Source organism: Elephantulus edwardii, unplaced genomic scaffold, assembly GCF_000299155.1.
Source record: "Elephantulus edwardii isolate Elephantulus edwardi_28Jun2011 unplaced genomic scaffold, EleEdw1.0 scaffold00100, whole genome shotgun sequence".
NCBI classification, from domain to species: Eukaryota; Metazoa; Chordata; class Mammalia; order Macroscelidea; family Macroscelididae; genus Elephantulus; species Elephantulus edwardii.
Genome location: NW_006399850.1, coordinates 6,475,820 through 6,489,775, shown reverse-complemented (window position 1 = coordinate 6,489,775; position 13,956 = coordinate 6,475,820). Strand labels below are relative to the sequence as shown.

The 13,956-nt window shown below is 35.6% G+C and overlaps 1 protein-coding gene across 3 annotated transcripts in view; it reads left to right on the top strand.

Moving 5' to 3' along the window:
• The window catches only part of SEC23A (Sec23 homolog A (S. cerevisiae)), a 55,267-nt gene extending 41,723 nt beyond the window's left edge, over positions 1–13,544 (top strand). For 2 of the 3 annotated variants that reach the window (XM_006891566.1, XM_006891567.1), the window contains exons 16-19: positions 3,271–3,357; positions 5,065–5,220; positions 5,699–5,764; positions 13,168–13,257. In XM_006891566.1, the coding sequence (XP_006891628.1) occupies positions 3,271–3,357; positions 5,065–5,220; positions 5,699–5,764; positions 13,168–13,257 (399 nt within the window). Of the gene's footprint in view, positions 1–3,270; positions 3,358–5,064; positions 5,221–5,698; positions 5,765–13,167 lie in introns of all 3 variants that reach the window. The other variant, XM_006891568.1, reaches the window with a different exon arrangement.
• Positions 13,545–13,956: the final 412 nt, after the last annotated feature.

Sequence of the window (13,956 nt, the reverse complement as noted above, 5' to 3'; positions counted from 1 at the left end):
TTTTTTAATTATTAAATTTTATTAGTTTCAATGAACATTCACAGGGATTCTGGGCTTTCACTCCTTCATTGCCGCACCATTCTCTCCACCCTCCTCCCCAGTTTGTTTAAAAGACATTTTTTAATTTACTGTGATGCATGACATTAAACAAAAAACCCAGACTAGCTGATTTTGAAACATAGTTACTAAATATAATGGGATATAATTAGAAAAAGTATTATTCTTAGCCATTCATATATTTAAGGAGCCCTGGTTCCATTCAGCAGTAGGCTCAAGTGTGTCAGGGATGATGAGGATGGAACAGAATAGGAAAGGGTTCAGATACGTTGTTCATAGGGTTGCTCTGAGGTGTACTCAGTGGCACCTAACAACAAGTGGCATGTTGTTCTTGATCAGTACAGTTGAGCCGACTGTTAGAAAAGATATGATTCATGTGACCTTATCAACAACAGATCTCAATCTTGCCCTATCCTGGGCCATCCTCATGACCTCTGCCATGTTTGAGCTCACTGTGTCAGCCTAAATTGTTGAGAGTTTCATTGATGCTCTGCCTTTCCTAGTATGATGTCTTTTTCTAAGACATCCTAAAAATGTACCCAAAGGATGTGAGATGAAGCACTGCTGTGCTGGTGGTGGCATAGCCAGGTACATGCTGGGCTGCTAAGACACCTGTGGTTTAAATCCACCACTGTTCTGCTGGAGAAAGATGGGGTTGTCTGTTCTCATAAAGATGTACGGCCTCAGAACCTGATGGAGAGTGGCCATGGATTGGAACTGACTTGATGGCAATGTGATTTCCATGCATTATTAGAAAAGTATTTGAGTGTTTATTAATAAAATTATAAAATGAGGTTAAAAAACTGATCATTTAAATCCACTAATTTTTTAAAAATGCTGAAAGCTGATCAAATCCTATAAAGCTTCTGTCGTCTTAACATATTTCATGTCTCTAATTGTACAGAGTGACAGTAGCCTGTAACTTATTCAAGAGTTTGTTGTTGTTATGTGCCGTCGAGTTGCCTGCAATTCATAGCGACCCTATGTACAACAGCCCTCTATCATGTGCCAATCTCGCTGTCTCTGACACACCTACCCCAATTACCCCAGTTACTGAATCAGTCCACCCTCATTGAGGGTCTTCCTTTCCTGCGCTGTTACTCTGCCTTCCCAAGCATGATGTCCCTCTCCAAGGACCTGTCCCACCTTACAACATGTTCAAGTATGTCAGAATCCAGAGGGAGCAGCCTGGTTTAACCCTCTCTAGGATGAACCTGTTTGTTTTCTTAGCAGTCCATGGTATATTCAATACTCTTCTCCAACACCACAGCCCAAAGGCATCAATTCTCCTTCCTTCCTCCCTAGTCGTTGTCCAGCTCTCTGACACATAGCAAGTGATTATAAAGACCATGGCCTGTATCAGGCGCACCTTAGTCTCCAGAGTGACACGATTTCTCTTCAGTACTTTGGAGAGGTCTCTAACAGCAGACTTTCCCATCACAATACATCTTTTAATTTCCTGGCTGCTGGTGCCAAGAGTGTTGACTGTGGAGCCAAGCAAACTAAAACTGTTAACAGTCTCAATCTCTTCACCATTCATCCTGTTGCTGCCAATTAGGATATCCTGTCTAAACAAAATTCCTTGCTTTAATATAATCTCAGGTTTTCTCTGGTCTTTTGTGAACATTGAACAGTCATTTATGAAGACATAATTAAAAGAGTGATAAACTTAGCCAATTAACCTTCTTAGAAAATGATCCCACTTCTTTTTAAATAATAATTAAAAAAATGTGTGTGGGTAAAGTTTCTGATTTACCACTTAAAATATCTAATGACTATTTGAAGACAGTACTTTTAAAAAGTTAAGTATGAAGATACTGTTTTATAGTACCTGGCAATAACAATAGATTATAATCTCTTATAATGTTTTTATTTGCTGTTTTGTAAAATGGTACATAATTGTTTTTTTGATTTTCATTTCTAATTTTCTTGGAAAATATGCTTTTGAAAAAAATACTTGCATCTAGCATATTATGGTCTTGTATTTTAGTTAGAAAATTAAGTTTTGGAAATAACTCATATTTCAAAATAATGTAAATTATAGACATTTGAAAAATATAGATTGATGTGTAGGAAAAAATTGAAATCTCAAGTCCATAATGTTTGCTCCTCTCAAATGCCAGCTTTTCCAGTTGGCACCTGACTCATTATCTTCATTTTCGTAAGGCTTTGCTCTGGAAATTTATCTCTTTTGCCTGATTTTTACTTCCTCCTTTGCTACGTGAAGCACTCTGATACCAATCCTTAACAGACCTCATACAAAAAACAAAAGAAAACCTTGACCTTTCTTTTTCTGCCAGCCCATTTATTTGTCCCCTGTCAGAATAAATTCACAAAAGTTATTTGTGCTTTGTTTCCTCGTAATCCCTTCTCAAGCTGTATCTGTCAAACTTTTATCCCAATCATTATACTTAACTAAGTCTTTTAAGAGTATCGGTGTCCTGCATCTTGATAGAGTTCTCAGCAACATTTACATAGTGGTGCTTCTCTCCTTGAGAGCATTTTTTGTCATATCCTTCTGTGACAGATTCTATATTACTTGGTTTTCCTAATCCTCACTGACTGCTCCTTCTTGTTCTACTTTTGCTGCTTTGTCCCCTTGTGACTGACCTCAAAATGTTGACATGCTCCAGGGCTCAATTTTTTTACCTCTTTCTTGTTCCCAAGTGATTCAGTTTAATCTTGTAAATTGAAATACTGTTTTTATACGGGAGCTGTGGTTGCCTAGTGACAAGAAGCTGCGCTACAATCCCGAAGGTATCTGGTTTAAATCCACCAGATGCTTTGCTGGAGAAGGAGGGGCAATCTCCTCCTGTGCCCGTCAGAACTGATTCCGTGGTACACAACAAGGAAAAAAACAACAACTGTTTTTATGCAAATGAATCTTCAGTTTTTTTAATCTTGGTTACTGAGGTGTAGAGATTTTATAAAAATTCAGTTAAAATACTTTTAGAGAGGTAATAATAGGTTAAAAGATTTTAAGCAATAAAATATAAATTTAAAGGTTTTCTTTTCTTTTTTTTTTTTAATTTTTATTGTATTATTTTTACGTGTACCGTCAAATCAGACCTGAATGGTACAGGAGGAGATTGCCCCCTCTTTCTCCAGCAGAGCATCTGGTAAATTTAAAGTTTAAAAATAATCCAGAAGATGGTTATCAGATGCCTCTGAAGTGATTGTTTTTCATTGTATTCTCTCATTGTTTTCTCATAGCCGGTTCTTCTTGATAGCAGCAGCATTCTTGCGGATCGTATTCTTCTCATGGACACCTTCTTCCAGATCCTAATTTATCATGGTGAGGTAAGAGTCTAAAGCATTTAAAACACCACAGTAAAGTCTTTTTACATGGAAGTCGTTCCCCACCCCCACCCCCAGTCTGGGCAGTAGGAACCCTGATTGCACAATTATTAAGTGTTGTAGTATGAACTGAAAGGTCAGTAGTTTGAATCTACTAGCTGTTCCACTGAAGAATGAAGAAGCAATTTGCTTCTCTAAATGTTTATGTTTTGGAAGCTCTTTGGGAGGGTCTTATGCTCTCTCTAGGGTCATTGTGATTTAGAATCTATGATTATGTGTTTCCTCTTACTACAAGTTTTTATATTTCATTTACAATTGATCCATCTATGCTTATTTTGCTGGAGAAGGATGGGCGATCCCCTGTATGTTTAACTGCCTCTGAAAGCCCTCTGGAGGGTCAGCTATGGGTCAGTTCTGACTCTATGGTACACAGCAACAATAACATGCTTATTTTACTTATTTGTCCATACATGATGGATTTCACATAAACCATAGTGTTGTGAAAGTAAGAGTATTGAGACTACCCGTACATTAATTATATTAATTACTTCAACTCACATTTTCACCTTTTTGGGTTTTTACCTGAAGACATTGAAAGGGGAGCACTCGCAAAGTAGCCATTATGTTTTAATCCAGATACTTAGCAGAATTCTATTCATCCAGTACTTAATAAACAAAACTTAACAAAACAGACAAAAAGCCCTATAATCTGGATACTTAATGGAGAGAAAGGCATCTTTCTTGGACCTCTACTAACATTGATATTTTAGTAACATGTACAGTTACTTTTTCCAGTTGTTGTAATGGTAAATTATCTTTGATTTGTGCTGAAGAAATAAAAATGTTAGTAAAAACATTCATTTTTAGAGATATTAGGTAACATTTTAAAGAAACCTCATATGTAAAGTGTCAATCAGGTGGCTAACCAAAAGGTCAGCAATTTAAATCCACCTGCTGCCCCAAGATATGTTGCTTATTCAATTAATTTAGAAACAAAGTCAGGTTTAAATTTAAGAGGATTTAACTATATAGTTTTTGGATCTATTTACCTTAATAAAAATGGTTCAAATGCTTTTATATAGACATGTTAACCTTATAATTTTATTTTTGCTATTATGACTTTCTAGGTTTCTCCTTGCCTTAATTTTACTTTGTTGGTTAAAACTTTGTAATAGTAGATAAGCAATTTTCATGTGTCTGAGAAATCTCAACCTCAGTTTACCTTTTGGGAGTTCTGGTGGCCAGATTGGACAGTCTCCTCTTGTGTGATTTACAGCCTCTGAAAACCTGCTGGACGGTCCTACAAGTTGATTTTGTCTCAGTGGCACATAACAACAATTTATCTTTGGTTTAGGTATATAACTTTTGCGTGTCATCCTTGCACAGGGACCATGCTAATCTTCTCTGTATTGTTCCAGTTTTAATATAGTAGCAAGCACTAGATTATATAGCTTTTAACATTAGTTAACTGCTCATAGCAGTTCAGATATCCTTCTGTCTGAATTATTATTTCTTTTTATTCTTAAAGTAGAGCTATCCTAACTTGGCCTCTGTTCACTTTTTTCTACTAAATTGAAATATAATTTAGAAAATTAAGATGAGATGAATGTATAATTTTCTTTTTTCCTGATTATTTCCTTTGAACAAGTGCTAAATGTTTTCAAGTGGACAAGAAATAAAATAATAATCCTTTAATTGTCTCAAAAATAGACTATAGCACAGTGGCGCAAGTCAGGATACCAGGACATGCCAGAGTATGAAAACTTCCGTCACCTTCTGCAAGCCCCATTAGATGATGCACAGGAGATTCTTCATTCCAGATTTCCAATGCCAAGATACATCGACACTGAACACGGGGGCAGCCAGGTAAATAGTGCTTGTATTTGGGCTGGTAGGCTTGCCATCATATACACCTGGTCTGATTTGCCTACAGATTTCTTAAAGACATAGTTAGGGACAAATCTGTTTATAACTCTGGGACTATATATCGTTGTAATTTTTGAACTTCTGATGCTGTTTCATATCACGGGTTTAGTAAATTTCATACTATCCTCAGCATAATTGTTGCATATGCAATTTTTGGACCCAGTTTATAGATTATTAAGACTATTATTGTGATACTTTGGAAAGAAGAAAGTTCACTCACTGTTTATTTGTAAAATAGAAATACGTGACATACATACTTCAGAGCATAGCTCAGATTTTCCAAAGTTTCAATTCAGTGAAGTATTATACCAAGACATTTTAAAGAAAATTGATTTTTGGGTGGCATAATGTGTTCATTTAGCTTATATTGACTAAGTCTATTTTTGATGGATAATGTTATTTCTTATTTGCTTTTAAGGCCCGTTTCCTGCTTTCTAAAGTCAACCCTTCACAGACTCATAACAATATGTATGCCTGGGGACAGGTATGTGTAAATACCAGATCTAGGAAATTATTTCTTCATGTATTTGTAGGTTGTTGGTACAGTGAGAGCTCTATATTTTCCCCCTATATATTTAGTAATGATTTCTGTTGGGAGAGTAATGAAAAAATAAGAGTTGAAAATAGAATTAGTATTTGGTAGCATCATAGAAAATATAATTGTGATCTTAAGAAGTAGAGACTCTTCATATTACAAATTTTGCATTGTACTGTGAGACAAAAAGCATTAAAGCATATACTATAAAATCGAAGTGATGGCGTAGCTTAATACCAGGCCGTGAACCATAAAAGGCCACGGTAAGCCAGGAGAGGCTAGGGAATACAGTTGAACCACAGTGGTAGAAATTGTGGAAATCATTATTGGTATAGTTTAATTTGGTAAAGTCCCACCTCTTAGTATAATATTTTTGACATTTATCAAGTGTCATGGTTCTGTAGGATGCTCTATTGGAACTTCAGGATATACAGTGTTCATCCTTGTCTTTGGAGACCTTAGAGATAAAATGAATACCTAAGTAATTGAAATACAATGATAGGAAGAAAGGAAGAGGTCACATGGTGGCAGCAGGAGTGGGTATGTAAGAAAAGAGTTCAGAAAGAGGAGGCAGTACCTTACAGAGTATTATTTTAAAAATTGCAAACTAAGAATGGAATTGTAGATAGAGGCTAGCATGGGAAGATAAAACTGGCAATATATTATGGCAAGTTGAGGATGAGAAGTTGCACCTTTATTTAGTAAGTAATAAATAATTGCTGAAAGTTTTAGGGTGGTGTGGTAAAGTTGAGATTTATAATGGAGTTTTAAGATTAATTAGGAATAATATGTAGATTAAAATGCTGTCTATTGAAATGCTGCATATTTGAGAAGCAGAAGAGAAGGAAAAGAAGCAAGAGAGAAATAAAAAAAAATAAACTTGTTGGAACTTGCTAAGAAGTTGGTAGGAAACTAGGAGAAGAATTGAAAAGCAATCCAGGACATGACAACAGGATGCAATATTTGAATATTGATTGGATCTTGGATTAAAGGTGTGACAGACAACAGCTGTAAATGACATAGTTGGGACAATTAATGAAATGTGAGTATTGTCAGCTGCATTGAACTACAGCTCTTAGTGATCTTGTGAACAACAGATAGAAACCCTGCTCTGTCCTGTGCTATTGTAAGGTACATAGTGTTCCAGCCCATTGTATCAGTCCATCTTGTTGAGGGTCTTCCTCTCTTTTACTGACCATCTATCTTGCTGTATCTTTGCAAGGAATCATCTTTTCTGACAGTCTTCAGAATGTGTGAGGTGGAGTTTCACTGTCCTTGCCACTAAGAAACACCCTGGTTGTGCTTCTTCCAAGACAGATTTTTGTTCTTTTGGCAAAGCATGAGAGACATTCAGTACTCTTCTCCCTTACCATACTTCAGAGCCATTCAGTGTCATCTGTAATCATTGGTGGTTTGAGTTCTTAAAAAGTTAAGTAGTTGAGGAGAGAAGGGCAATTCCAGATTCTGAGCCTGTGTAACTAGTAGAGCCCCTGCTAGTAAGTTGAAGGGTGTAGAGAAAATTTTGATTTTATTTACTTTGAGTTTCAGATAGTATCTAAATAGCCATATTAAGTAAGCTGTAGGGAGCTCTGGTGGCCTAGTGGTATGTAATTGTGCTCTCAGCCCAGAGTTCTATGATTCAAATTCACTAGCTGGTCTGCAAGAGAAAGATGGACAGTTTCCCTGTGTGACTTATGGCCTCTGAAATCCTGCTGGAAGGTTAACTATGAGTCATTTCTGACTCCATGGCATGTAACAACAATAACTTTAGAAACTTAGATCTAGTGGTCCAGGCAAGGCTATGAAAATTGATTCTCAGCAGTACTTCAAGTCAGCAGAGTAGATTCTTGTTTGAGGAGAGAGAAGATAGAGAGATGGGACAAAAACTTGGAAGTGTAAGTGGTAAAGTAATAAATAAATAATATAGAGTTAGAGGGAAGAAACATTATTGTACCATAAGAATGAGGGGAACTTAATAGGAGAAAGACAAAGAGGATAAACAACACTGAGATGCTGCAGATATATGAAAGAGTTTGAAGAGAGTAAGAGAAAAGAACTTACTTGTAGGCCAAGAATAAGATCATTATTGTTATTGCATGTTGTAGAATCAGAACTGACTGACCCATAGCTGACCTTCCAGTGCGTTTTCAAAGGCGTTTAATCACACAGGTGAGATCACTCATCTTTCTCCTGTGGAGCACCTGGTGACCTCGGACCATGTGCCTTTGGGATTGCAGCGCAGCTTCTTGCCATTAGGCCACCAGAGCTCCCTAAGATCATTATTATTAGGGGACACAAAAGAATAGGCATGAATGTTTAAGGTCTCAGAAAGGAGGAGGCAAAATATTAATAAGTATCTTATGGTGACTGAGTATTAAGAAGTTGTTGGATGTTTCTGTAGAACCAAGAGGAGTTGAGAGAAAGGGTAAAGATACAGAACGAGTGAAGTGGAGAGAAAATTCATACTACATAATTGTTTTTTCAGGAATAAGAGATTATTTGCTGAGTGTGAGGAGCAGGGGATAAAAATAGAGGAGACTTAAAAAAGAACTATTAGTAATTTTGTTAAAAAATCAATAGAGACGGAATAAAAGCCTTTTAGAGGAGCGGTAAAGAGGACAATTTTTATTTGCTAACAGTTCTTAGAATATGAAGTCTTTCACTAGGCTTCATAGTTTAGTTACTAGATCAAAGATGCAAGTCTTTGGTGTTACGGAATTGGAGATGAGAAAAAGACATTAGAAAGGAGAGGGAAGTAATCTAGAACTATGCCAAATAACTGATTATGGAATCCAAACTAAGTCGAATGTAAGTGAAACGGTAATAAAGCCCTTTCCTCTTGAATAGTTGGTTCCTCAAAAATTTGCCCTCATTTCTCTATGTCTACATTTTGTTTACCTGCTCAGTTGTGTATACTCCTATGACTTCGACCTTCATCTGAGGCTATCTTAGAAACCTCCATCTTCTCTATTTCCGTTTTCCATATACCTGCTTTAAACTATAGACTTAAGTGTTTCTCAGATTGCCTACTGTATTTATTTCACTTGAGTTTCTTATAAATCAGCATGCTGCACCTTGGACTTTTTTCTTATCACACTATCTTGTCTTCCAGACTTTAATTTTACAGAGGATACTATTCTCTGAATTAATTTCCAATGCCTGGAATCTTAGATATGCGTATTTTATCACTTCTGCATCTAGTTATTGACAAATACTTTGACTTCTTTATCGTGTACCTCCTTTCTCTCCCACATCACTACCTGAAGTTAAGTCCTTAGTATTTTTCATCTGCAGTTATCGACTAAATATCATTGCTTCAGCCTTTTCTTCCACTTTGGCAGTGGCCAGAAATAGTCTCCCTCAAGCAGTCCTGAATGTCACACTAGTCTCAGAAATCTTCAGTAATCCCCTATTGAGTTATAGATAAACTCCTTTTTTTTTTTAACAGATAAACATTTTATTTTGCTTTTGAAGAACCTTTACAGTATGACACAAAAATCTTGCTCTTTCTTAAGCTACTTTTGTCCTTCTAGGGAAATTGAATTTCTGTCTCCACTTTGAATACAGTAGGCATACTTTCTCATCTGTGTGACCTTAAATTGTCTAAAGTGTATAACTCTTTGAGAGGTAGGAAGTTTTATAATAAGGAAAGAAGCTTAATCTTTTGAAGCATTGGAAGAGTTTATAATACAGATAAAAGTTTTCATCTATCTATGTCTGTATAGGCTCAATATAACCAGTCTACTTGCTAAAGTGTTGGACAAAAAATCAGATATAATGATAGTGTAATGTGGATGGTTAGATAATTGATTTTATCTTGAACCGACCTTTACATTATTTTTCATTCTAGGCAGTCAAGTATTACTGCTTTTATTTTTCTATCCCATAAACTTAAGAGGAATAGAAAGATTATTAAGAAACGTAAAAATTTCATAACAGAAAAATAATACATTAAGTTCTTGGGTTATGAATGCCAGACTTGTAGGCAACTTCTGTATGCCCTTTAACATTATATAAATTTGCCCTCACTTTTGAATGGAACCAGTCCCAAGTTAGCAACAAAAATCTTCATCTCAGTACCCTTCACTTGCTGCATGTCTGGCTTTTACATAATGGAGAATACTTCAAGCCTTTTCTTATAGTGTTTAATGGCAAATAAGAACTGAATTGCACCTGTTTTGACTTATCTACAGATTTGACTTAAGGACGCACTTGGGAACAAATCCTGGTGGTAACTCAGGGACTGTCTGTACAAATAAATAAAAATGAAAGGAAATGGTGTATGAGTATGGAGAAGGGAAGTTAAAGGATGTCTTACAGTAGCACTTGTAACCGGTAATACCTTAAATGCCTGCAGGTGTCAGTTGAGTAACATGAGTGAAGCTGGCTGAGAGGACACCTCAGTGTCAAGATCAGTCCCCTTATAGTGAGCTAGGATTTATGGTTAGAGTACACAAAATCTGGTCTAAAGGGGACAGCTGCTTTCTTCCTTTTGCTACTTGTTAACCACATAATTTTAGCATAAACAAAGTATGTGAGCTCACATTATTCAGAACAAATAAAACATATTTCCCTCCGGCTGGGTTTCTTCATTTAAATTTAAGTCACATTTTGTGATTTGTTGTTATTGTTGCTTGGCCTTGTTGAATTGACTCTTAGGCAGCCTAATGTACGATAGAAAAAACTCTGCCCAATCCTGCAACATCCTCACAGTTTCTTTTGTGATTTAGTTCATAGGAAAAAGAAACTAATTATTCCTTTTATTTTGAGGTTTAAATCTCAATATGGAGATGTAGTTGACAGGTTTATGAAGAACTTGTTGTGTTATTAAATATAGACATGCATCATTAGTGGGTGATAGTTGAGAATGAGGACTCTGGTACCAAACAAGGTGGTGGTGGTCCCCTCACCTTCTGACTGAGCCAAGTTACTGCTCTTTAACCGTAACTTCTTTGTCTGCAAGTCTTTGTGTGGTATCCACAGTAATGCTAGCTAAATACTAGCTATTGGTTTTCAGTGGGAAAGAAAATTGAAGATATTTGAAATCACAAAGATAACCTTGAAACTTAATTATTACTGCATGTAAGGAGGGGTGCGAGGGCAGTAAGATAAGTACTAAAATCTTTTTCACCTAAAATTTTGTAAGAAAAATTATGTTAACATTTTTTAAAATCATAAAAATGATAACTAATAAATTGAATCCCTACTGGGTTTCGTCTGACATACTTTGGACATGTTGTAAGGAGGGACAGGTCCTTGGAGAGGGACATGATGCTTGGGAGGGTGGAGGGACGGCGCAGGAGGGGAAGACCCTCTATGAAGTGGATTGATTCAGTGACTGGGGTAATCGGGATGGGTGTGTCAGAAGCAATGCGATTGGCACAGGATAGAGCAGGGTTTAGGGCTGTCGTACATAGGGTCGCTATGAGTCGCAAACGACTCGACGGCACATAACAACAACAACAACAACAACAACAACAACAACAACAACAACTGTTTTACTCAGTATGCTAAGCTTTTTGTGCGCTCTCATTTAATTGTCATAAGTCTTATGAGAAAGGTATGACTAGCCCTATTTTTCAGAAGAATGTAAGACGTATATAAGTTACTGATTTACCTGTGATCACATGATTCAACCAGCAGAGTCTGAATCTAGAATATGAATTTTAATCATTGAGCTAATAAGATTATTAACATTTATACAATTAAGTTTAGTTGTCAAGCACTTTATGGCAAATGATGTGCTTTGCCTGAAAGTTTTTTCAGAAAAAAATGATTTAGTGATGAATCAATATCCTTGAATGGTCTGAAGAGGGCACCACTACCACACTGCTTCTGTGACTTGACTGTGCTCGAGGCTTCTACACTAACACTAGAAAGCTTGAGCCTTTTGGTTTAATTCTGGATATATCTCAAATAGAAAAAAAAGTCCTTTTAAAAATTTAAAACCATCTGCTGGTCTCAATTTTTGTAAAATTGAGCTGAACATTGTTGTTCTGTATGGTCGAGTTAGAACTGACCCATAGGTTTTCAGAGGCAGTTAATCACACGGGAGATTGTCCATCCTTCTAATTTCAAATAAGATCCCTACAGTGCATAAATTAGAAAATCCTTATCTGTTTTGTCTTAACCAGGAGAAATAGATCTGGAATTGAGATGGAAAACATGTGTGTATGTTGACTGTGAATGCAGACTCAGGAATAAGTATTTCAATGTTAATTTTGTACATTTTTCAAAGATGTTATAATAAAAATAGCTAAAACCTTTTGAGTGCCTACACTGTATGCTAGCTATCATTTGAATTGCTTTATGCAGTTGAACTCTTTTAATCTCTGATGGAGGATATCATGCATGTTAAGTAGTCTAAGAAAAAGAGGGGAACTCTCAGTGAGATAGACTGATACAGTGGCTGCCACAGTGGAGATGAGAATGGTGCCTGACTAGTGAGCGCTTTGTCCTGTTATATGTAAAAGGTCACGGTGACTCAGAGCCAGCTCAGTGGCACCTAGCAACAACACTAATCATTACCACAGCTCTTTGAGAGATAGGTCTTGTTATCATCTTTATTTCATAGATGAGGAAATGAAGAGAGACAGTAAATAACTTCCTCAAAGTGACATAGTCAGTAAATGGCAGAGCTGAGATTGAGTACAGTCTGATGCCAGACTCTTGTACTTTTAATCCCAGTGCTGTTGCCTTCCCTCAAAATCAAGATTTCCAAGTGCCTATGAATTAGCATCAGAAAACATAATACAGTTAGTTTTTCTCTATTTTACAGAGATTATGGCATTAGTAGAACCACGAGAATCCTTACTCTACATTTATCACCTAGCTTGCTGACATCTTCTGCAAAAGAATTTTCCTTAGCTGTTTTTATAAAGAAAACATTTAAAAATATGGATGCTAAACCTTTTTCTTATTAAGTAAATTTTATTGTTAATGGATCATATTATTTATAAATAAACATTTTTCATTAAACTAGAAATTGGGTGGTTTCTAATAGTAGTCAGTTATAATCAACAGGGCTAAATGAAAACTAATAAGTGTGGCTAATTTTAAAATATTAAAAAATCACTTCCTTCTGACTGGCATTTCTGTTATATATAGTTAGTATTTTATTCTAAAAAATAGCACTAAAATCCCTGGGGACACTTATTTCTTAATTGTGATAAAAGCACCATTATATTCAGGACAGTCACTTCAATGTTTTAGCAGTTCTGCTATGACTGTAGAGTATGTGCATTAGTCTATTTAAATTCTTTTTGTCTTATCTATTGGCTTATGCATTGTTTAGGTATAGATCCCAAAATACCATCTTATATTTTAATCATAACAATTCATTTTTCCTCTAGGAGTCTGGAGCACCCATTCTCACAGATGATGTTAGTTTACAAGTGTTCATGGATCATCTGAAGAAACTTGCTGTTTCAAGTGCTGCTTGAATTTACTAAACATATTTAAGGACACTAAAAAACATGGAATAATGTTTTAATTTCATTATTACTTCTTTTTAATTTCATCTGTGGAAGCCAACAGAAATAGACTCTTTTGTGTTAGCATGGTTTGAGATAATTTATAGGAAAATGTTCACATTTGTAGATTTAGCTGCAGTTTGAGAGCAATATGAACAAATTTGCTTGCCACAGTATTATATCTGGGTTTGGAAATTTGAAGTCTTTATAATTTTGTTATATTTCAGAGTTAAGTAGAGTCTGCCTTATACTGCAGAAATATAACTCATTTGTTTATTGCAAATAAATCTAAAGTGGCACTGAATGTTCTTGCTGACTTATTGAAAATTTATTTCTTAATCTTATCCTGAAAGTAAACAAAATTGATAGTAATGGTAAGTGTGAACATTTTTGCCTATTCATTGACTATTTTTTCTGTGATTTTTCAGGATTTATTTGTATACTTTTTCTATATTATTCTGTTAAAGCAAAATGATGATTAGACTAATAATTTTCATTAAGATAATTTAATGTTTTCTTTGTTAATTTGGGAAATTAAAACCAGTTTAGAACTGAAAAGTTATGGAAGTCAAGCCATTACAAGTGATAATAAATAAGAAATTCCTACAAGTTACACAATTTAGGTGATTAAATAATGTAACTTTTCAAAAAAGGACATACAAACCAAAT